We start from the raw sequence: 25,412 nt of genomic DNA on the forward strand, positions 1-25,412 counted from the left end.
AATCTATTTTTATTATTTTTAAGTTTAACTGATCATGTATTGTTCGTTGTGCACGTTTCCAATTTGGTAATATTTCACACAATTTGGACACTGGTGCTGTCGGGGGAGCCGTTAAATTTCCTTATAATTGGGTTTATATTTTAATTGGTCTTCATATATTGTTTAGTAATTAACTTCCAAATTCTAAATTATACTAGGAGCATACCTCCCACAATACCCTCTTCTTCATTATGTTTCACCCCCACCCTTTGTTCTTTTCTTTACGTATTATTTTATGTTTAATAATTATTTCACTCGAGTGGTTTGCCATACTACTGGCACACATTTTACTTTAGTTTATATATATATATAGTATGTATGAGTAGGAAATGCAAGAAAAAGAGAAACAGGAATTGCATCTGAATGCACAAAGCTGCAAAGACGGGATACAAAAATATAATGATAAAATTAAAAGTAATCAATAGAAAATACAAAAAGATGGAGAAGTAATTAACACAAGGTGCTGAGCTTAATAGAAGGAAAGTAAGAAAGAGAAGAGAATGAGAAATTAAAAGAAAAAGAATGTTAAGAACCTTTAAAAAAAAAAAAAAAATTATAAAATTATATAGACTTAAAGGCTGAATTAACAAGCCAATCATATGCACATGAGCTGAAAGGGAAAGAAGAAATTAATCGTTGTTGTTGTTTGGTTTTTAGGAGAATTAGCAACTAAGGCCATATTGCTCCAGGGATATGCAGTGATCATTCCCTGACCTTTCCACATCTTCTGTATTTGGTGGTCACGGACTTGAACCCCGGTCTAATCAAGAAGTGTGTGCTACGCACTGCTGCTCCTGTCCATCTGGCCACAGAGGCGCCAAGAAATGAATCAATGTTAAATAATAGTGAGCATCAAAATGAGGGTGGTACAAAAGGTAAATAGGAAAAAAAAAAACCTTTTGATGCAAACTAAATAAAACTGGTACATAGATCAGGTATTTCATCAGGGGACTACACCTGATCATGTGCTAAAACACTGCATTTCTATACAAATGCAGTGTTTTAAGTTTGTATAGAAAATACAAACTTATGTTGATAGCAGAAAGATTAAAATATAGCAAAAAAAAAAAAGGGGGGGGATAAAAACCTCCAAAAACATAAGGAAGGTAGCTCCAACGCAGTGTATGTAATTAAATTAAAGCAAATTAAAGTGTAAAAGCCTTATTTTCATGTACATGGCTTAAAAGTATAAAATGTAATGTAAATTCTGAATCGTTTAAAGGACGAAAAGTTTTTGAAAAAATGTTTTGAAAAGTGTTTTGAAAAAGACGAAAAGGTGATTTTATGTATTATAAATGCAATAAATGTAACAGGCAGTGGTACAGCAATGGGAAATAATGCAGGGTAAGGGAGGGAAAAAGGTAATAAAAATAAAGGAGGCGAAAATAGAAAGAATGAGAAAAGTAAGAATGTCCGAATCGCCCTCGTAATTTTAATTTTATCATTATATATATATTTTATTATTTTATTATTTAAGATGTTAGTTATAGTGGTAGAGTCTAATGGTGTAGTTATAATCAAAATATAGCAGGTTATAGTGTATACCGAACCGGTACGATACAACAGCCCAAGAAACATAAAAACCTATGTAAGCGCCTACGGCAACCTGGAAAAAATATATATGCAATATAACATAAGAAAACCTTACATATCAAAATTATATTATAAAATAAAATTATGTTAATTATAGGTATATAGATACATTGAAAGGGACTTTTTCAAGGGCTAACCCTCTCAATGTATCAACCATAATTAACAGGCTATCCATTTCTGTTGTCATCATCCAGCATAAGAGTGTTCAGAAGATAGTTAGGTAGTATATGATAGCAATACCAAATGAAGGTAATGCAGTATGAGATAACAAAATCAAAATATATTACGGTTAACTAAAATTAATATATCCCAATTTAGTAGTTAGCTAGCTAGATGACTGTTAGCCCGACGGATAGCTAATTTACAAAAATGATAATAATACATAGCATAATGTAGAATTATATAGAAAGAAAGAAATTATACAGAAAGTATTATATAGAATTATAATACTGTAGAATTATATAGAAAGAAAAAAAAAAAATATATATATATATATATATATAGTCATAAATTATAATAAGGTTTAAAATAATAAAATAATGCCAGCAGTACGGCAAGACAAGAGCGAAAAAACAAAATTAAACCTAGATCCAAATCTAACAGGGAGGGATGAGAACGGTAACAAGAATAAAAATATATTGCAACAGAAACTCTAAATTAATTTAGAAAATCTAATCTTGGTAAAACATTAGAGTTTCCATTCAATGGAAACTCCATTCAATGCCTCCTGTGGTCTTCCATCAAAAGGATATCAGAAGGATTTTGATGAATCTTGATGCTAAGAAAGCTCCAGGTCCCGATTGTATTTCTCTACTTGTTCTCAAAACCTGTGCTCCTGAACTTACTCCTATTCTTTGCTGCCTTTTTTCACTTTCTTATTCCAAAGGTGTTTTTCCTTCTGCTTGGAAATTTGCTCATATCTAGCAGTTCCTAAAAAGGGTGACAAATCCCTCCCATCCAATTATCGTCCCACTGCAATTACTTCTACTCTTTCTAAAGTAATGGAGAAATCAATTAACCGCCAACTCTTAAACTACCTAGAAACCTTCCGTCTGATCAACGATCGCCAGTATGGATTCCGTCAGTGTCGATCTACTGGTGATATTCTGGCTTATGTTACCCATTTATGGACTAATTCAATGGAAAGGTTTGGTGAAACACAAGTAGTTGCTCTTGACATCTCAAAGGCTTTTGATCGTGTTTGGCATAAAGGTCTTCTAAACAATCTTCCATCTTATGGTTTGCCAACTGTTTTTAATAATTGGTTATCCAGTTTTCTCTCTGATCGCTCACTGACAGTGATGGTAGATGGCTCTCTGCCTTCTAACTTCTCCACTTCTACAAGAGGAAAAGAGTGGGGGAAAGAACTGATCATGATCATGTTTTTATCATGAGATCCAGGAATGATCAGTTTTTTCTGACTTGTTTTTTTTTTTTTTTTCTGTTTTGTTTTTAGGAGCATTAGCAACTAAGGTCATATTACTCCGGGATATGCGGTGGTCATTCCCTGACTGGAAATCCTATCCATAGTTTTGCCGATGATAGCACATTGCATTCCACTTTCCATTTTGAGAAACCTTGTCCTGCTCAATCAGCTTCAACTTCTCGAAAATCTGCTACCAATTCCTTAAATGCCGATCTTCAGGTAATTCTCCAGTGAGGCAAAGACAACTTAGTTGATTTCAACCCTTCTAAAACTCAGTCTTGTCTTATATCTCGCAAAAAGGATTCTTCTGCTCCTATGCTTATCTTTAGTGACACTCCGATTTCTAGGCAAAATGATATCTCTTTTGGGGATTACCCTGACTTGTAATCTCTCTTGGCACAAGCACATTACAAATATTGCTTCCTCTGCATCTAAAAAACATGGTTTTCTCTTTTGCTCTCGGCGTTACTTTTCTTTCAAACAGCTGCTCACTCTGTATAAATCGCAAATCCGCCCTGCCATGGAATATTGTTCCCACATCTAGGGTGGTGCCACCAAAACCTCTCTCATGCTTCTAGATTCCATTCAGAAGAGGGCAGTTAAGTTAATTAATGACTCCTCTCTAAGAGAGTCTCTCCACTCGCTTTCTCATAGACGTACTGTTTCTGCTGCATGCCTCTTCTACCATGGGCACTGTTCTTCTGAATTGGCTTCTATGATTCCCGCTCTCTCTTTCAAAACAGTCCGAACATGTGCCGCCACCAGCCACCATCCATTTACTGTCCCACTTCAAACCCACAGAACCAACTTTTCATCTTCCTCATTTATTCATTCAATTGCCGTTTTCTGGAACAACCTTCCTTCATATGCATTTCCTGAAAATTACAATCTACAGTAGTTCAAGTCCAATGTCAACAGATATCTTCTTTCGTCTTCTCAACCTCCAACCCAAGCACGGTACTAAGTACTATAGGTTCTAATACCTCTCGTGTTTGGGGTTCATGTAAAAAAAAAAAAAAAAAACACTCTGTGAAAAGAAAGACAATACTCAACATTGCCATCTATTTAAACCAGAGAGTGATGGTTGTCTTTTTAGCAGCCATTGATTTAAAAGAAGCATTTAATAGACCTGTTGTATTTGTAACAGTATATCAGTAGAATGGTAAACCATTCTACTGATATAAAAGAAAATACAAGCCTGCATAGAGAAACACGTATGGATACTTATTGTGAACCAAGTCTAATTTATTAACACCTTATGTTTTGAGAGAAGTCTTTGCACCCTTCTGTGGTTAGATTGGGTATTGTTGGGTATTCTGGTGCAAAGGCTACTTAGGACTACCATATTGTGACTACCATATATTCAACATTTGTAAAAGAATAAATGAATACAATTAAAAAATAATTAAACATTAATTACAAAAAGTTTAAAGTGAATATGAAAAACGATTTTCCTTGCTTAAGCTGACAATGCTTTTTGACCATATGTCATGATCACTGGAATGAAAATTACTGAGTATGTTCGAACCCGTCACCACCAAATACGGAGAGGATGCGGAAAGGTCAGGGAATGACCACCGCATATCCCGGAGCAATATGGCCTTAGTTGCTAATGCTCCTAAAAACCAAATAACAAACAACAAACAACTGAGTATGTGTGAGCATGCATCTTAAATAAACTTCTTTTATTCTTTTACAAATATTGAAATCAAAGTAGAACATATTGAGCATCATAGCTCTGGTTTATACTATGTGACTATCAACAAGATGGAGGTCACAAATGGTGACTGTCAGAAATGATCATATAGATGTATCCATTTTAGGAAGCAGAAAAATTCCAGGAGATTTGCATCATTACCTATGATATAACCAAGTGTCAAAGGCCCTTCAAGATTTCACAGAAAACTGAATGAAGCTTTTCAGGCATGAGTGTATAATGTACATTCAATGAGAATGTGCTTGATGGGAGGATTTGTTAAGTGTATCCCTGGATCTGGCTGGATCTTTTATTTGCTACAAAAGTGAGTGACTCTTAATTTCTGATAAGATAGTCTGTAACCATTCTGTGTCACCCACAGCTCAATATTATTAATTGAGATTTGCAGTTACCTCTCAATGAAGCTCATATTTATCCTTATTGCAAATAAGGTTGCACTGACAACAGAGCCCAAGGGACTCCTTATATATATATATATATTTGGAAAGGACTTGCTGATAGCAAAGTTGAAAGGTCCTGTGCTGTAGCAAATTCTGTATGTAATACAGTAAATGGCCTCTCGGATCAGGGGAACAAAGGTCTCTCGGGATACCAAAATGCCAAGTGTTATCAAAGATCTTCTCTATGTTGGTCGAGGCATACCATGAGAGATGTTCATTTTTGATAAATGCATTTCTGATGTTTGTTTCATCTTTGATCATGAGATCCAGGAATGATCAGTTTTTTCTGACTTGTTTATTTTTTTTTTTTGTTTTGTTTTTAGGAGCATTAGCAACTAATGTCATATTACTCCGGGATATGTGGTGGTCATTCCCTGACCTTTCCGCATCCTCCATATTTGGTGGTGACGGGCTCGAACCCCGGTCTAATCAAGAAGCGTGCTACGCACTGCTGCTCCTTCCCACCTGGCTACGGAGGTGCCTAGTTTTTTCTGACACCAAATTGATTATTGGAGATCATATTTTGAGAATCAAGATACCGTGTCTGTCAGTGGTGTATAATTTTTTTCCTAGGATTTTACTTAAGCAGCTGGTGAGAGAAATGGGCCTATAGTTATGAGGAATAGAGTGGTCTTTCCTAGGTTTGGGTATTGCCAGCCAGTATATAAGAGTTATGCCAGGAACTGAGGAATTAATGTTCAATGAAGATGCGGTTGTAGGTCAGCAGCAGCAGCGAGGATAGTGATTTATTATCTAGGTGTAGCATTATGTAATATATTCCATTAGGGCCAGCAGCACTGTTCTTGGTGGTGGATACAGCCTCTTGAAGTTCAAACCTAGTAAGTGGTTGATTGCACAGTAAAGTGAATGTGGTTCTGAAATTCGGTTGGGATTTTCGGCTAAAGCTTTTATCTTTTGAAATGATGGATCATATGCGGTCGAGTCAGACAACTGTGAAAAGACAGTCCCTAGGGCATTGATACTCTCTGCAGGAGTAGACAGCTCCAGCCCATTTACAGCTGAAAAGTGGAGAGGATAATGGAGAAAATTTGCAATTTAATTGCTTTATTATTCTCCATATTATTCTTACATCAGTATTTTTATAAATTGCAGTTGCGAATTGAACCCGAGTCTCTTTTTGCTTTCTTCTTAATGTGGAAGGCCTTGGCTCTAAGTTTCTTCTAGTTTATAAGCCTGATAGTGGTACGATGTTTGTGGAATAGAATTCAGCACAATTTTTTTTTTTTTTTTCTTTTTTGACATTCTTACAATCCTATGCTACCAATAATTTATGGTTCTACAGATGCTTGACTGTGATTGTAGGGTGTCAGTAGACGCAGCTGCTAGAATCTGTTTTGTATTATGTTGGTAACTGTGTCAATTGCATGAGATTCGATGATATGATTGTGTAAGAATACATGAGAAGTGTACTTTGCCAAATCTGCCTTAGAAAATTTCCATTTTATGCCGTTTTCTGAAGTTATAGGGTGTGATGTTTAAATTTTACAGATTAACAGGTAGTGGTCATTATTGAGCAGGTTGTTCACAGCCGTCCACACGATACTAGGAAGAGGATCGAAGAGCAAAAATAGGGAGAGATCGATTGTAGGGGCTGTTCCTGTTGGGAGATAAATGTAAGCTGGTGAGTCAGTATTTAATATGGTCAGATTTTGTCTGTCAATGAGCATTTCAATGAGTTGTTCTTATCTGTCTGCATTATTGAGAGACATTGAGGTCACGCAATAAACAAAAAAGGGGCTGGTATCTGCAGAATAAGATCTTCAAGTTCATGAAGGCTGAGGTGTAGCAAAGTTTTTGACGCCCTTGGTAAATTCGTGACTACGCACCTTTTTTCGATAATCGGTAAAATCATATTTTTGGTTTTTTTTTTTTTTTTTTTAGGAGTTAGCAACTAAGGCCATATTGCTCCGGGATATGCGGTGATCATTCCCTGACCTTTCCGCATCCTTCATATTTGGTGGTGACGGGCTCGAACCCCAGTCTAATCAAGAAGCATGTGCTACGCACTGCTGCTCCTTCCCACCTGGCTACGGAGGCGCCGGTAAAATCATAATAAATAATAATAAGTACAGTTGGATTTCTGTTTAACGAACTTCTTTATTGCGAATTATTTGTATTCACTTTGGTAATTACATTTTAAATGTAATTAGAACAAATAAAATTTTCCATATAATGAATTACACGATATTCAATTACCATGATGGTAATTGAATATCCGAGTGACTCTGACATTTTGGATAGTTTAAAAAATATTGTATAGGGATTTTTGTTTTCAATTTTAAATTGGTCTTGATTAATTTCAGGGTATTTTTCTGACAATAAAATAGATTAATTTCTAAATCCTCACTTGTCACTGAATGGAATGCTTTGCCAGTCAAAAAATTAAAGTCTCTGCTATCTTTTTTAGATATTCAAATCTTTCATTTAACTGCATTATAATAGAATCAATTATTGAAAAACAAGAAATGTTCATTCCATCGAAGTTCGACAATTGATCTGCAGAATGCACACCCACGGCATTTATTTTTCGATTCGCCTTCCTCCTTTCAACTAGTACTATTTTCTTTTCTTTTTTTTAAAGTTTCCTCAATTTCAGTAAAAGCCTTATAAATTTTGATCTTTGATCTTTAAAATAATCTACAAATCCTTTAATTAATATGGATGATTGATAAATATCCTGATGTTTTTTTTTTTTGAGATATGTTGACTATTTTTCCTTTCTGGTATCAAATTCCACAGGATTAAAAATTCAATAATCTTGCAACTACTCATTTGACTGATTTAGCAAGGGATAATGATTCATCAAGTCAATAATCATCTTTCATTTTGTGTAATATATACAGTCAGTCCTCCTATAGCATGATAACTGTGTTCATAGGAACCCTCATGCAATGCAAAATCGTGCAATATAAATAACAGGCCCTATGGGAAAAATAAGGTTAGGTGTAGACCACCCAAGATTGAACACATATTTGTAACAAAATCATTACCAAACAATAAATAATAATAATAAAATATATAAGTATTTTGTTATGATTATTTAGAATAGTCATAATAAAATACGTAAGTATTTTATTATGACTTCCTTCCATAGTCATAATATAGAATATATTATAGTTGTAATACAGAATAGTTGTAATAAAATACTTGAGTATTTTATTACGACTATTCTATCATAAGCAAACTTGTTCTTTGTTTGATTTTCGAACCAAACAGATGACAACTGTTCCATCTCTTCCAATTCTTGTGTCTTGATCTAATGGATTTTATTACACATTGAGTTGTTCTTGATATGAAAGTTGATTTTATTTTCTCTGCATTCTTTCTAATTCTCGGCGTTGCATCATTTAGGCCTGTAGCACATGCAATATTACATGTTCTTTCATTTCGATCAAAGTGTTTCACAATTTCATATTTTTTCTATAACAGGGGGGGGACTGGCCTTGGGCCCACCGGGGTTTCCTGGTAAGGAAACCCCGGTGGGCCCAAGGCCAGAAGTGTGATTTTGGACATAAACGCTAGTATGAGGCTGCTACACATTTTTCTGGGTAAGGATTTTTGACCCAGTCCACCTCTGTCTATCGATATTGCTTTCATTTTTCTCTCTGAACCTGTAGTGTCTTCATCAGGACGCTTCCTTTTCACACCTTTTAAGAATTTTACTCATTTTTAGGGAATGAAGCACAATTACAAAATGGGGAGGCATGCTTGATACACATAAACAAAGCTGCGGCATGTAGCAACTGAATAAACCACACAGTAGTGTGTCTCAGCCATAAAGGCAGAGACACACTATTAACACCTCACAAGCCCACATTTTACTAAAGCACATTTCTGGGGGTTACTACCACAAAACAATAAAAATAATTTCCAGTTGCATTTCTGCTAGTGGAATCTATTATAAACTGGTAGCAAACTCTCTCTAATTGCATTTGTGATAATACTGATAGCTGCATTTGTGTGGGTTTTTGCATTATTATGGTGAAATGTGTATCTGCTTCACTGATATAAAAAATATAAATACATTTTCAGAATCTTCTCTTCATTGCTATCATGTTGCATTCAGTTGGGGTGATTCCGCATTCGACTTTTTTTTTTTTTTTTTTTTTTTAGGAGCATTAGCCACTAAGGCCATATTGCTCCAGGAATATGTGGTGGTCATTCCCTGACCTTTCCATATCTTCCATATTTGGTGGTGATGGGCTCGAAACCCGGTCTAATCAAGAAGTGTCTGCTACACACTGCTGCTGCTTCCCACCTAGCTACGGAGGTGCCCCGCATTCGATTGCCATTTCTTGTAATCACAAAGGCGAATCGTGCATAAGCGAATTTGGTTTGTGTTATATACAACATCATTCCTCTATTTATAAATCGTGTATGATCGAATTCATGTAGTGTAAACACGTGTTATATGAGGACTGACTGTATATGTTTTTTTTTTTTTTCGAACACAATCTTGTAGTAGTAGTTGAAGAGGAGGCATGTGATGCAAGAAAGCAAGCTTATGTAGCTTCAGTCAAAAAAAAAAAAAAAAAAAACAATTTCACACATCTATTCCCTCTAAAAGTTTGTCCAGTTCCTCTCTGAATTTATGTAAGCTATCAACTTCCACAGCAACAGATGGAAATTTGTTCCAGCAATAAACTACCCACTGGCTAAAGGCAAATTTCTGTACATCTATTCTATAACTGTCTTTCCTCAATTTGAATTTATGTCCCTCAGATTCATAATCTGAGCAAGAGGAAGAATCCCATCAGAATTGAGCCCCTGCTCAACCCATTCAAGGCCTCAATCAGATTACCTCGCATGTGCCTAGTCTCCATACGCTGCAATTTACAGAACTTAAGAATTTCTTGGTAAGACCACCCCCTTCATTCACCTCATCAATCTTGTTGCCCTTCTCAGCACTAGTTCAAGAAATTCTACATCCTTTATAAAATGAGGCTTCCAGAGTGTACATAGTATTCGAGGCATGGCCTGACCATTGATTATCACCCCCCTTTTCCCTACTAGCAAAATCCCTGTATATCATTGACAATACCCCACAACCTGCTCTGGCAGCCTGTCTGCACTGCTCTGAAAATTTCATATCTGACTGCACAATTACTTCCAGGTCTTTTTCATTTTCTACCACCCTAAGTGTAGTATCACACAGTTGGTATGTTTCTCTGGGGTTACTTCTACCCATATACAGTAATTTGCATTTGTCAAAAGTTAAACTTCAGTTGCCACTTCTCAGCCCATCTGCCCAACTTTTCTAGATCTTGTTGCAGTAGTGCACTGTCAATAACAGCCCTGCCAACCTTGACCTTTCCATATCTTCCATATTTGGTGGTGATGGACTCGAAACCCGGTCTAATCAAGAAGTGTCTGCTACACACTGCTGCTCCTTCCCACCTAGCTACGGAGGTGCCCCGCATTCGATTGCCATTTCTTGTAATCACAAAGGCGAATCGTGCATAAGCGAATTTGCAAAGTGTCTGCAAACTTGGACATTAAGCCTGATGCATCTTCATCAATATCATTGATATATACAAAACAATAGTGGGCCCAACACTGAACCCTGGGGAACTCTACTTATAACATTAATCCATGAAGAGCAGCGTTCATTAAGTACCATTCACTGTCTTCTCCCACTCAACCACCCTTTTATCCATTGTAGCAACTTGCTCTTAATACCATACTGCTCCAATTTGTACAGTAGTCTTCCATGCGCAACAGTGTCAAAAGCTTTCCTTGTATTGGTATGTCTCTTCAGACTGATTTTTATGATGAATGATAGTTTTTCTCATCTACCAGTGGATGAAGAGAAGAAAATGTACAATGACTGAATAGTTCTGAAAAATAACACATCATCTGCATTAATGCTGGCCACATATACACCTTTCTAATTAAGATAATGTGCAACATGAAATATATCAAGCAAGGAAATTCTCCTTTTGAAATATGGCTTGGACATCTTTGTACTTTTCTGACACATTGGCATCATTATCAAAGCCTTGACCATATATACTTTCAATTAATATGCCATTTTGAATTAGATTTTCCTTAATTTCTGACGCAATTTCCTCTCTCATTTTTTCTGTTGTGTTTATGAAATCGATGAACCTTTCTTCAATTGCAACTTTCTTCAATTTACTTACCCAATAATTTCTGTTAATTGGTCTCTGTGTGATACGTTTGGAGTGCGATCAAATATTCTACTACAATATTTAGCTATTTGGATTTCTTTCATTATTTCACTTCCTACTTTTAATGCTAACAAATTAATAAATTCATTCTGAATTTCTGGTGATAAATAATTATTGTGGTGTTTAATATGCGATTCCGGAGCATTTTTCATAACAACATTAAATTGGCTGACAAATATGATCAAGTTTAAAAATATACACAATTTTTTTCTTCGGTATCGATGTTATTAGCATGTCCACGAAATGCGTGTTTGTTATTTGGAGCATTAGCAACTAAGGCCATATTGCTCCGGGAATATGCGATGATCATTCCCTGATCTTTCCGCATCCCCGTATTTGGTGGTGACGGGATCGAACCCCAGTCTAATCAAGAAGCGTGCGTTATGCACTGCTGCTTCTTCCCACCTGGCTACGGAGGCGCCAGTCCACAAAATGCCAAATTATTTTCAGCACAAAACAATATACATTTTAATACTATTTTAATATATGGTGCCATTTCGAAATTTCACTTAAAAAGTGAATTTCGTCAATTATGAGGGGGGGTATCAAAACGTTTGTACCCTTAGATAGACATAATAGGCCTAGAAAGCTGAAACTTCATAGGAAGTTTCTATGTATATAGTAACACATTTCTCTCATCTATGGATCAGTTTCTTAATGCTTTGATCATAGAAGTCTGCACTTTTTTTTGCCTGAAACTACGATTCCACTTCATTGATGGCTTCCTGAGATGAATCAAAGCGGCGTCCACACAATGGTTTCTTCATTGTACACCCAGCATTCATCATTTGTCACTGACTGATCAAAAAAGTCCCCAATACCCACATTACACAAATCCAACAGTTGGCGAGAACATTGATTCTGCAAAAGCATCAGCAATCTTTGAACCCATTATGGAGAGACCTTAGACATGTGCAGATGGTCATGTAAAATGCTGTGGGCAGACTCATAATAATTTCCACTGCACTGGTACTACACTGACAGTGGTAGAGAATGAAAAGGACCTGGGAGTAATTGTGCAGGCAGATATGAAGTTTTCTGAGTGGTGCAGATGGTCTGCAAGAGTAGCTCATAGTGTCTTGTCAATGATATACAGGAATTTTTCTAGCAGGGATAAGGAGGTGATTATCCCCTTGTATAAGGCAATGGTCAGGCCACACCTTGAGTAGTGTATACAAGTCTGGAGGCCTCATTTTAAGAAGGATGTAGAGCTGCTGGAACAAGTACAGAGAAGGGCAACAAGAAGTGAATGGAACAAAGGGGTGCTCTTACGAAGAAAGGCTTAAGTTTTGCAAATTACAGTGTCTGGAGACTAGGCACCAGCGAGGTGATGTGATTGAGGTGTATAAAGCCTTGAATGGTTTGAGCATGCTCAATGCTGATGGGATCCTTCCTCTTGCTCAGAATAATCACCTGAGGGCATAAATTCAAATTGAGGAAAGACAGATGTAGGATAGATGAGCGGAAGTTTGCCTTTAGCCAGCGGGTAGTTGGTTGGTGGAAGAGACTTCCAAACTTTATTGTGGAAGTTGATAGCCTAAATAAATTTAAGGCTGAGCTGGACAGGTATTTGGAACGAATGGAGGGGTGAAATGGGAGAGGTTTTTTTTTGGCTGATGCTGCATAAGCTTGCTTTCTTGCATCATATGCTAATGCTAATATGCAATGAAATGAATTGTCTGTCACTCAGCACCAGATGCTCAACCTTTGCAACCGTCTCAATGTCTTGGATGTTGATGGCCTTTCTTCTCTTGGTTCGTCAAAGACACTAGTACGACCACACTGGAACTCCCATTTCCACTTTTTTACAGTGTCATAGGATGCACAATTCTATCCATATTCAGCTTTCATTTCTTCGTCAATTTCCAGAGCTTTCTTGCCCTGCAAATGCAGGAACTTGATCACAGCTTGATACTCCAGTTTGCAAACCACAGCATTGATCACTGCTTGATACTTCACTTTGCAAACCGTAGCATCCTTCCTCAGATTCTAGGGTCCGCCCCTGTTGTACGGTCACCTACAGGAATGAAATTTATCAAGTTAGTTATTGAACATGTAGACAACTTATATTAAAAATGACATCTTCCTACTGATGTTTTATCTAGGTCAGGATACATATTTTTTGATAAAAAGGTGGACTACGAGAGGGTTCTCGTAGTCCACCTTTTTGAAGAGCTTTTTCTAATAATTTCCATTTTGTGAAATTTTTTGTGTTTTAACGAATTCTTGTGAAATAGAACATTTCGGTTTAGAATTTAGATGTTTGCAGTCCCTAAATCCATCTGAACTGCAAAATGAAACATTATTTGCGCTAGATACACATAAGAAGCAAGGAAAACAATATATTTTGTTTTTGTATGCATCTTTTTTTTTTTTTTTTTTTTTTTTTTTTTGCAATAAAGTAACCATTTCCTCTTTCCTTTTTTTTTTTTTTTTTTTTTTCAATACCTTAATTTTTGTATTTCCACAAATTGTTGAAACATCTGCCACTAGTGACAGTATTTACTGAACATATAGTGTACTTAACACTATATGTCCAGGACATTATTGCACTATAGGAGATTGTTTTTGTGGATATTAAAATTTTATATGGTTGAATCATTAAAATTCAGTCTTACATGTTCCTCGGGTGCCAAAATAGCTTGGCACAGAACTGATGTGGCCTGTGAATGGTGCCCATCTGATACCGGCACCAAGACGTTCCAATGCTACTGCATGAGGGGTACAAGTTGGTCAGACAACTTGAGTAGTCGAGACCCGATAATTTTCGTAAACTCAGACAAATCCTATTAATTTATTGTAATTTTTCCTTGTAGAGGATCTGCGATCTCGTTATGGATTTAAAATAAACTTTGTGGATTTTTTGAAAAGGGTAGTATAGGCAATTTTTAGGAATATTAAAGGAATATTAAAATTTAAGAATTTTATATATTTTATTTTAAGGCAGAAGATACTCTTACCTGGGGTTTTCTTCAGGGGCGGCTGCCTCCGGGTGAGGTGTAATTCAGGTGTTGAAATTGCAATTATATGGAACGAAGACAAAGGAAAAAGCCAGCTTTTGTCCTAAATCCTTGCATGGGGAGTAATTGTAGGCATAAAGGGAGATGATGTCCTGAAGCCTGATGGGGGCTTTTCTTCAAATACCATCTTCAAAGGCTGGTGAAGATTAATATCATCTTCGAAGGAGGGTGAATATGTGCTGAGGCCTTCTTTTATAGCTCGGGCACATTCCATTGCCGTATTTCAAGAGCGTGGTGGGGGGGATTGAGTAGCCGGAAAAGGGTGAAGAAAAAATTTCCCGCCTCACCGTATTACACTTATAGTTTGGGAATTTAGAAATTGTAGATGTTTTTTTTTGGTGAAAAAAAGGTAGGAAAGGGAATAAAAGGGGTTTCACTCAGAAATCCAGGTGCATGACTACCTGTCCCCATTAGTAGAGGTCCTGGATTTTGGGGGGGGGGGTGTTATGTTCTGTTGTTAAAGTTGAACTTATAAGATATTTGTTTTAGGTCCCATTCTTCAGAGATTATTATTGGTCTATGTATGTTTATTGATCTCATTGCTAGTGTCTCACTGGTTTCTAATTTAAATTTTGTGTCTTTTTTGTCAATTATTATCATGTTTTCGAAGGAGGGGTAATGTCTTGTGTCTAAGTAGTGAGCTACCAATTTGGAACTATTATTTTTTTTTTTCGGTCTGTTTTTTCTTTGTTGTTTGTGGCTACTTTTAAAGTGCTTTTATGTTTTTGGAATCTTGTATGTAGTGATGTTCTCGTGCTGCCTATATATGCAATCACAATCTGGTGTGCAGGCAATTGCATAAACCACGTTTGTTTACTGTTTGAATTATTGTTTTTTTGTTGATAGCTGAGCTTTTTAGGATGTCCATAGTTTCTTGGAGCTGCCAAAGGCTAGATTTACTCCGGAATCTTTGAAGATTTTTTTCAATGGTTGTTGGTACGTTTCAATATAAGGAAGCCCTATTCATTGTTTTTTGGTGCTTCTCATTTTGGTTTTTCTTTACTGCTTTTTTTGGCTCTATTTAAGGTGCCGTTTATAAGCCATTTTGGGTAACTGTGGTTGGAAAATCTATTCTTTAGCATTTTGATCTCCTGTTTGCATTCATCCTCTGTAGATGAATACCTGAAAGCATTGTTGATACAAGGTACAAGGATAACTGGGCAGAAAGTAGATCATAACAAGTATCAGAGAAATGTAACGGCTTCAATAGCAGTTTGTGAAGGACATCTGCAAAGGACTTATGAATCTATGAGTTGGCAACACTTCTTTGAGCATTATTTGTAACAGGTCTGTCCTGCTGAAAGAGAGTATAAATTTTTTATCGAGGTAGACATCTGAAGTGTTAAATACTTCTCCTATAAGCAGATTCCAATTGGATTCTGATGCATCTGGTAGATGTCATCAATATTTCTGCGAAAGCCTATGCAATTCCATTGGAACGTTTTTCATTGTTTAGATTTAAATAAATGAAGTGTGTTTCAGGCGGTCAATATTCATTTGATCACTCTTTGGAAAAATAGGTCTTGCATCTATTTCATCTTCTGGACGGATTGCCAGAATGCAGGCTGTGCCAAGCCAATTTAGTACCTGAGGCAAGAATGAAATATTGCGCCCTACTGTTAATGATGGCAATTATTTAATCTTTCTTTTGGCACCCCTTTCAGCTTTTAACCTGAGTCAAGAGCCTCGTTCGCTCACCCTCAGCACGGCTCTGCCAGAATGGCAGAGCCGTGCCAGAATGGCAGAAAGGTTTCAGTTTCTTCTTGACTGGAAGTTTCATTTGTATGTACAAGGAAAGAGTCAGCATGCTGTTTGCTAATGGGATCAGAGTTTTCTGTTTGAACAGGTCTTATGGTAGTTGTATGGGCAACAGGTGATAATATGATGAGTGTATTTCTAGATCTATTTGAAGTCTGCTGCTTTGAAGATTGACATACCAAAGAGAATAAAAATCGAGCTCCATTCAGAAATAGAGATGCTTGGTGGAACTGATGTATTAGTCTGAACTAATAGTGAATTAAATCTTTGAGGAGCATTGGTAAATGTACATCTTGGCATCTGTTGTTGTAATTGTTTTCTTGTTTCTGAAAATTAGACTATCTTTTCTGTCTTGTATTTCTGGATTTTTTTTTTTTCATATTTCCACTGTTCACAGAATTTAGAGAAGGCTTGATTATTTGCTTGAGCAAGAAGGCTAGAGCCTTTACAATCGGGGTAAAATGAGGACTAGGATTTATGGTCAGCCTGGGCATGCTCCTTCGATCCACAGTTAGGGAATATTGTATCACCTTGGCAGACGGCTTGAGAGTGCACAATTCCTGACACTTATAGCATTTTACTGGGTTTGGAATATACAGGTGAATGTGGCAGTTCAAATATCTGGATTTTATTGATGAAGGCAGATTTGGTGAACTAAATGTCAGTATGATGTTATTGTTTGTTTGTTATTTTGGTTTTTGGGAGCATTAGCAACTAAGGCCATATTGCTCCGGGAATATGCGGTGGTCATTCACTGACCTTTCCGCATCCTCCATATTTGGTGGTGATGGGCCCGAACCCCAGTCTAATCAAGAAGCATGTGCTACCCACTGCTGCTCCTTCCCACCTGGCTAGGAGGCACCGTCAGTATGATGCAGCAAGTTGCAATAAGTATGCCACCTTTCTTCAACATAATTCTGTTCACTTGTGTGACCTTCTGATCCTGCAATTTGATGACAAATTTCTCCTATGAGACATTCATTAGTTCCCATTCTGAGATGATATCTTTGGAAGTACTGAATGTAGCATGTGGTGACACCTTAACTGGAATTCCATCAAATGTAGTAAATTTGAGAAGGAACTCTGAGTGTTTGGAGCTGGTGGTCTCAACCAGTAGGTTAAGATGTCACACCATTCTCGCTTGGTTGCATCATCATCATCATCAGGTTGCTGAAATCCACTGAATTTGGATTTTCTATCTGAATCAGAGAAAGCAGCCATAATCCATGTTTTTCTCCTTTTTGGCCCTGGGGGTTTCACCACCCAGGTTTTCAGCTCTGCCATGGGGAGGCAGGAGCAGTGTCACAAGGTGACCAAGCAGCTTAGTTAGTTAGTAGTTAGTTAGTTAGTACTTCTAGAAAAAGGTGACTTTCCTTTCTGGGCCTCTGCCTGCTTCTTGGAGTGCAAAAAGGGCTACTCTGATATACAAATTAAAAGTAATTGTTGAAAAACAAAAAAATAGAATCTGTTCACTGAAATGCTCTTTAGACAAAACCCTTTCAGAAATGTACTATAATCGGTTTGCCACGGGCGATTTGGCACCTGGGGCCCTGTGGTTAGAGCAATCTAGGGAAAGGCTTATCAGCAGTGACTTTCATTAGTACCTCATCAGTCAGTTCCAGTAAACAGACCATCCCCTAGATTTCTGTAGCCTTAGATGAAGGGGACAAAGCATCTCCTGAAAAGTCATGTATTAATAATAATCCCTCCTCCACCATGAAATCAACTCATGTAGCCTTAATTCAAAATAAATATCTTTACATATTTCTGTATGTACTTTATCTCTGTTTTTTTTTTTTTTTTTTTTTTCCCTATTTCTACTCCTGCAATAAAGCCCTTCAAGTGTATATTTTAGGAACTATTCTAAGTACAAAAAAATAATAAATGGTTGAAAGTTATAAAGCAGCAAAACAGTTTTGAAAAAAAATTTAATACAAGTTCATAATTTTAGTACATTAATTTTTTTTCCATGTAAAAAATATTCAATATGAAACCAAAGAAACATGATTTGTGCTATTACCTGTGAAGTAGCCTGCAATGCTTCTTCCAGGGCACCTTGTCTTTCTCGAAGTATATCCTTTAAAGCATTATATCTAATATTGTCGGTGTTTAGAACATCTTGTACTGCAATTCCTTCTGCTTTCCCACACAATTTTATTAGAGCAGTGCCAGTTTTATTTAATTTATCTACCAATGGCTTGTGAACTTTTACAGACTGTAGTAAAGACTAAAGAAAAAATATAATGGATACATCTCTATTAGATTTCATTAGAAATTTAATATCTAAATAATATGATATGTATATAGATACGTAGAAAGTGAAGGAGAGGAAGGGAACGAGCTAACAAAACCGGAAATCAAAGCAACAGAAAAATTGGAAGGTACCTGAAAAATAAAAATGAAATAAAAAGACGTACTTAATGCTGTAGATCCCATGATTTCAACATCTTTAATCAGGTGTCAACCATTGAAACCACAAAAAAAGACAGCAAGAAGTAAGGCCTCTGTTTCTGATATGAAATATATGTAGCACATGATTGGAACAGTGAAGTCATACTGAAATTTGAATTAAGTGTGAGTGGAAGTAATGTCAAAAAAGTAGCGGTAGGCAAGGGTAATGCTAGACAGAGAGAGAGAGAGAGATACTACACACTACGACAGTAAGAGGCCAAAAGAATTACTGCTAGTCTGTTCAACATATTTATGGTATGTTCAGCGTTTTGGCCTCTTTCTGCATATTATCTCTCTCCACAGTCAGTATTCTGCAACGCCTCCAGTTTTTCTTTATCTTCCCTCCTTTTCCCTTTCTATGTCTCTTTTCTCTGCCACTATCGGGTCAGCCATAAAATATACTTTGGGGTTACCCTTGCCTACCACTACCTTTTGACATTACTTCCACTCGCGCTTAATTCACATTTCAATATCGCTTCGCTGTTCCAACCATGTGCTATGTATATTTCATGTCAGAAATAGAGACCTTACTTCTTGCTGTCTTTCCTGTGGCTTTGATGGTTGCTTGATGACATTGAAATAATGGGATCTATAGCATTAAGTACACTATATACAGGGTGTTTCAAAATTTATATTTAATGAACAATATGCATCAATTTAATTTTCTTAAACTCATTTTGCAGATTAAAAATAGACAATTTTTTTATAATAATTTAATTTTTCTTTTATTTTATAAATACCTCTAAAATGATGGAAAGTAAACAATTAAGTTTTGAAGAAAGAAAGAAAGAAAGAAAGGCAATTATAAAATGGTATTGGAAATATGAAAATGTCAACGTGCTTGGAAATCACAATATGGAACAAAAGGGCCCACACGTTTAAAAATTACTTGTTTCCGGGATAAATTTGAGGAGCATAGAACCATTCAGAATATCAATAACTTAGCATGAGGCAGGAAGAGAACATCAAGAAATAATGAAAACGTTGAAGCTGTAAGAAATGCAATCTTGTGCACCCCAAGAAAATCAACAAGATGGTGTTCACAATAGCTAGGTTTAAACATACAAGTATTTTTTGAATGACAAAGGAATTAAAAAATTCAACAAGAAGCAGAAAACATTTCACCTGATTTGTGCATTTCAGTATGTAGATCTGTTGAAGATAGATGCCGCTCAAGCATTAATGCTGATGGAGGGCATTTTGAACAATTAAAGTTTTATTGTTGCAAAAAAATTGTTTTTTTGTCTTCAAAGTATCAAAAAAAATTTACATTTGTATATATTGTTCATTAAATATAAATTTTTAAAGTGTGCATACATCATTTTGAAACACCTTGTCCTATATATATATATATATATATATATATATATATAATAATAATACTACGGTGCACTGCATGATTGCTTGCAACTGCTTTGACTCATAAATATTACATTTACTGTCGTTTTAACTTCCTTTTTTATCAATAATTATAATTATATATATATATATATATGTACTTCCTGTGTGTATATACAGGGTGTTTCAAAAATGATGGTCAATAATTTAGAGGTGAAAAGTACAAACTAAAATAAGCAAAAAGGTCCCAGTGAACATTGGGCCGCAAATGAACCGTTTTCGAGATAATGCACATTTTCTATTAAGATCCCACTGACTATGGGAGCTTGTTTTTTTTTTTTTTTTTTTTGGTTTTTAGGAGCATTAACAGCTAAAGCCATATTGCCCCAGGGGAATATGCGGTGGTCATTCCCTGACCTTTCTGCATCCTCCGTATTTGGTGGCACAGGATCGAACCCCGGGGTCTAATCAAGAAGAGAGAGGAAAGTGGAAAGAGAGGAAAGTGGAGGAGAAATTGTTGAGGATAAACATAAAAAAGGCACCCGGGGTGGATGGGATCTATCCAGTTATATTAAAGGAGGCAGCAAAGGAAGTAAGCAAACCCCTAGATATAATTATGAGAGCTTCTTTGGACTCAGGGGAGGTACCCATGGACTGGAGATGTGCAAATGTAACCCCAATTCACAAAGGAGGATCAAAGGCTGACACAAGTAATTATAGACCTGTTAGTTTAACTTCGGTTCCAGGAAAATTAATGGAGGCACTGGTTAAAGAAGCACTGCAGGATCATCTGGACAAGAATTCAGTTATAGCTCAGACACAGCATGGGTTTGTTAAGGGCAGGTCTTGTCTGACCAATTTGATTGGATACTATGATGTAGTCACAAAAGAACTGGATGCAGGGAATAACTTTGATATTATATATTTGGATCTTAGAAAGGCTTTTGATACTGTTGCGCATGGAAGACTGCTGCACAAATTGGAGAAGTGTGGCATTCGAGGCAAATTGCTGCTATGGATAAAGGGATGCTTGAGTGGCAGAAGACAGAGAGTGGTAATCAATGGACACTGCTCAACGTGGACTAATGTTATTAGTGGAGTTCCTCAGGGTTCAGTGTTGGGTCCATTGTTGTTTTCTGTATTTATAAATGATATTGATGATGGTGTATCAGGCTTAATGTCCAAGTTTGCAGACGATACAAAGGTTGGCAGGGTTGTTAAGGACACTACTGATACTATGCTGCTGCAACAGGATCTGGAAAGGTTGAGCAGATGGGCTGAGAGGTGGCAAATGAAGTTTAACATTGACAAATGTAAAGTACTACATATGGGAAACAGTAACCCCAGATCAACGTATCAACTCTGTGGTACTACGCTGACAGTGGTAGAGAATGAAAAGGACCTGGGGGTAATTGTGCAGGCAGATATGAAGTTCTCTGAGCAGTGCAGACGAGCTGCAAGAGTAGCTCATGGTGTCTTGTCAATGATATACAGGAATTTTTCTAGCAGGGACAGGGATGTGATTATTCCCTTGTATTAGGCATTGGTCAGGCCACACCTTGAGTACTGTATACAGGTCTGGAGGCCTCATTTCAAGAAGGATGTAGAGCTGCTGGAACGAGTACAGAGAAGGGCAACAAGATTAGTGAATGGAACAAAGGGTTGCTCTTACGAAGAAAGGCTTAAGTTTTGCAAATTACAGAGCCTGGAGACTAGGCATCGCCGAGGTGATCTGATAGAGGTGTACAAGGCTTTGAATGGCTTGAGCATGCTCAATGCCGATGGAATTCTTCCTCTTGCTCAGAATAATCACCTGAGAGGGCATAAATTCAAATTGAGGAAGGACGGATGTCGGATAGATGTGCGGAAATTCGCCTTTAGCCAGCGGGCAGTTGGTTTGTGGAATAGACTTCCATCGCTTGTTGTTGAAGTTGATAGCCTAAACAAATTTAAGGCTCAGCTGGACAGGTATTTCGAACGAATTGAGGGGTGAAATGGGAGTAGTGGTTGTTTTTTTTTTTTTTTTTCTTTTTTTTTGGCTGATGCTGAATAAGCTTGCTTTCTTGCATCATATGCCTCTACTAATGCTACTAATGCTAATGCTAAGAAGCGTGTGCTACGCACTGCTGCTCCCGCCCACCTGGCTATGGAGGCGCCGACTATGGGAGCACTAGTTTAGCAAAAGCTGTGAATCCTTTGGTAAGGATGGTTTTATTAAACAGAAGATAATACATTTTTAATTTTTGGTTTCAACACCACAGGATTTTACAGATGTTACATGTTACGGTATGTTACAAAAGGTGTTCAAAATGCTGTCCTTGCACCTATACGCAGCTTTGTAGTCTTCTCTGCATTGAGTTGCAAATCCTCACAGGCATTCCTGTTCTGATTTGCTGAAAGGCTTCTTCAACACGACGCTGCAATTCCTCAACTGTGTTAATGTCAGAAGTGTACACCAAGCTTTTTACATGACCCCAGATACAAAAATCCACAGGATTTAAGTCTGGTGATATGGGAGGCCACATTACAAGCCCACCTCTACTTATTCACCATTGACTATAACTTCTAATTAGATACCAAGTCACAACTTGAGCAAAATGTGCCGGTGCACCATCATGAATAAACTACATGTTCTGGCGCTGCTGAAATAGAACATTATCATCATCAAGGAGGTCTGGAAGAACATTCTGCAGGAACTGAAGGTACAGCTCTCCTATTAGCCTGTTTGACAGATAGTGTGGTCCAATTAGATGGTCTCCTAGTAGTCCTGCCCAGATATTTGTTTTTGTTGTTTGTTAGATTTATTGGTGCATCAGCAACTTAGGCTATATAATACACTAATTACTGTCTGATATTTTCTTCGTTTTTCTTACAGGAGATAGGGGTTCAGATAAGGTGATATTTATTAATAAATTTTAGAAAAAGAAAAACGTCATTCATGTTCTCTCGATCTAATAGGACACACTGTAGTGTTAAATGATTGCAATTATGAAAATTAGAGGAAAAAGCTGTTTTCCATTCTTTTTGATATTGCGGGCATTCTATGATGATATGCTTTACTGTTAGTGGGCATAAACAATTACTGCATTGTGAAGGGTCACTGTTTGTTAGTAGATAGATATGAGTGAGGAAAGTATGACCAATGCGTAATCTGGCTAGAATAGTTTGTTCCTTTCTGTTTCATCTCAGGCTGGATTGCCACTGTTTAGGTTCTCTCTTGATTTCAAAAAGTTCATTATTTGTCTGATCTTTCCACAAGCGTGTCCACACTTCTTTATATGTCTGTTTGATAAAGGACTTCTGATCACTATAAGGAGTCCTGAAATTAGATGGCATCACATTTATAGCACATTTAGCAGCTAAATCTGCCTGCTCGTTTCCTAGGATTCCAATGTGTCCAGGGATCCAGCAAAATATTACGAGCTATCCACGTCCATGAAGAGCTAATAACTGTGCCAAAATTTTCTGTATCAGAGGATGACTAGGGAAGGATTTACACTGTAGAGCATTAACAGCACTTAACGAGTCCATATATATGATGGATTTAGTGTATGAAGCTTCTTTTATATTATCTAGGGCTAGTAGAATACCATATAACTCTGAGGTATAAGTACTCCATTCTGGTGGGAGCTGTCTGGAGATGGTGGCATTTGGTAGTACTACAGCTGTGCCAAATTTATTACCAGTTTTGGATCCATCCGTGTATAGTTGAATGAAGCTGCTAAACTCGGTGGAGTGAGCCATATGTATTTGACTAATGTTGATATCGGGGAAGTTATTCTTTCCCCATTGCTGAAAATGTCTATCAATATGTACTGGAGGCAATTTCCATGGCTGAGTTTCCATGCTAGTATCCTGGAGAGTTTTAGAAAACTTCAGGCTCCAGCTTGTGATCAAAGCTTGAAGCCTAATGCCAGATGGTTTGTTGTAATGCCGTTTAGTTTGATAGATTTCTCTCCATTTTGGCATGAAGAGGCATTGCCAGATGGGATGATGTGGGAGACTGTTGATTTTGGCTGCATAATTTAGTAGTAGAGTTTCTCAACTAAGGTGTAATGGTGGTTCATAGGCTTCGGTATAGAGACTTAAGATTGGTGATGTGCGAAAAGCCCCCAGTGCAACTCTTAGTGCACTGTGATGTACAGGATCGAGCCATTTCAATACGCTTGGCCTGGCTGAGTCATATGCAGGAGACCCATAGTCTTACTGGGATCTGATCAGTGAGCGGTATAGATGTAACAGCACGTAACGATCTGCACCCCATGACATAGAAGAAATTACCCTGAGAAGATTTAGTTTTCTAAGACAACTTGTACGAATATGTTTTATATGTTCTAGGAATCTAATACTAGGTTGGAAAGTAATACAATGAGAATCCAACTGAAGGTCTGGATCCAGATGTAAAGAACGTTTGAGACAGAAGTGCACAGCAGTCGTTTTTGGTTTAGAAAGCCGGTATCCATTATTTTTGACCCAAGAGACTATTTTGTTAATGGTGCCTTGTAGCTGTCTTTCAATAAGTCTCATATTTTGAGAATGACATGACATGGCAAGATCGTCAGTGTACAAGTATGCGTCAACTGTGTTAGGTATGCACTTGGTAATAGAATCAATCCTAATGGCAAAGAGTGTGGTGCTCAACACTGATCCTTGGGGAACTCCCTCTTCTTGTACATATGCTCGAGATAATGAAGAGTGGAATCGGACCTGAAAGGATCTATTGCCCAGAAAGTTCTTAATAAATTTTGGGAGATGACTCCAAAGTCCAGATTTATGCAAGTCCTGAAGAATCCCATATCGCCAAGTTGTATCAAAAGCTTTTTCGATGTCAACATATATCATGACTAGGTGTTCATTTCTCAGGAATGCGTTCTGGATATTTATTTCGGCCTTGATAATGAGATCAAATGTACATCTTTTTCTCCGGAAACCACACTGACTTGGACCTAGAATGTTTTGAATCTCTAAAAACCATGTCAGTCTGGCGTTAATCATTTTTTGCAATGTTTTTCCCAGACAACTGGTTAGAGAAATAGGATGATAATTTGTGGGATCTGTGTGGTCTTTCCCTGGTTTCGGGAAGGCTAGCACATAAGAATGGCACCAGCTAGCGGGGTAATGCTCCTCTAAGAAAATTCTGTTATACAGTTGTAAGAGGACAGTTAATGATTCCTCACTTAAATGACAGATCATGGTGTAATAAATCCCATCCAGACCTAGAGAACTCTTTTTCGCCCGTGCAAGTGCATTACGCAATTCGTTCATGGTCAGAGGCAGATTATAAGAATGAAGGATGGCAGTATTAAAATTTAGTTTGCATTTTTCTGTCTGGGATTTTAACAATTGAAATGCTGGTTCATATGTGGCAACAGCTGAAAGTGTTTCAAACGAAGTACCTAAGGCACTGGCAATTTCTAT

General features: G+C 37.1%; 1 protein-coding gene across 1 annotated transcript in view; it reads right to left on the reverse strand.

Moving 5' to 3' along the window:
• The window catches only part of shot (dystonin-like protein short stop), a 1,739,701-nt gene that overhangs the window by 488,293 nt on the left and 1,225,996 nt on the right, over window positions 1-25,412 (reverse strand). Inside the window, exon 63 of the mRNA XM_090380932.1 lies at window positions 18,226-18,432. Coding sequence (XP_090237058.1) covers window positions 18,226-18,432 — 207 coding nt within the window. The remainder of the gene's footprint in view (window positions 1-18,225; window positions 18,433-25,412) is intronic.

Source organism: Mastigoproctus giganteus, chromosome 9 (assembly GCF_048544385.1).
Source record: "Mastigoproctus giganteus isolate SK-2022 chromosome 9, ASM4854438v1, whole genome shotgun sequence".
Lineage (NCBI taxonomy): Eukaryota > Metazoa > Arthropoda > Arachnida > Uropygi > Thelyphonidae > Mastigoproctus > Mastigoproctus giganteus.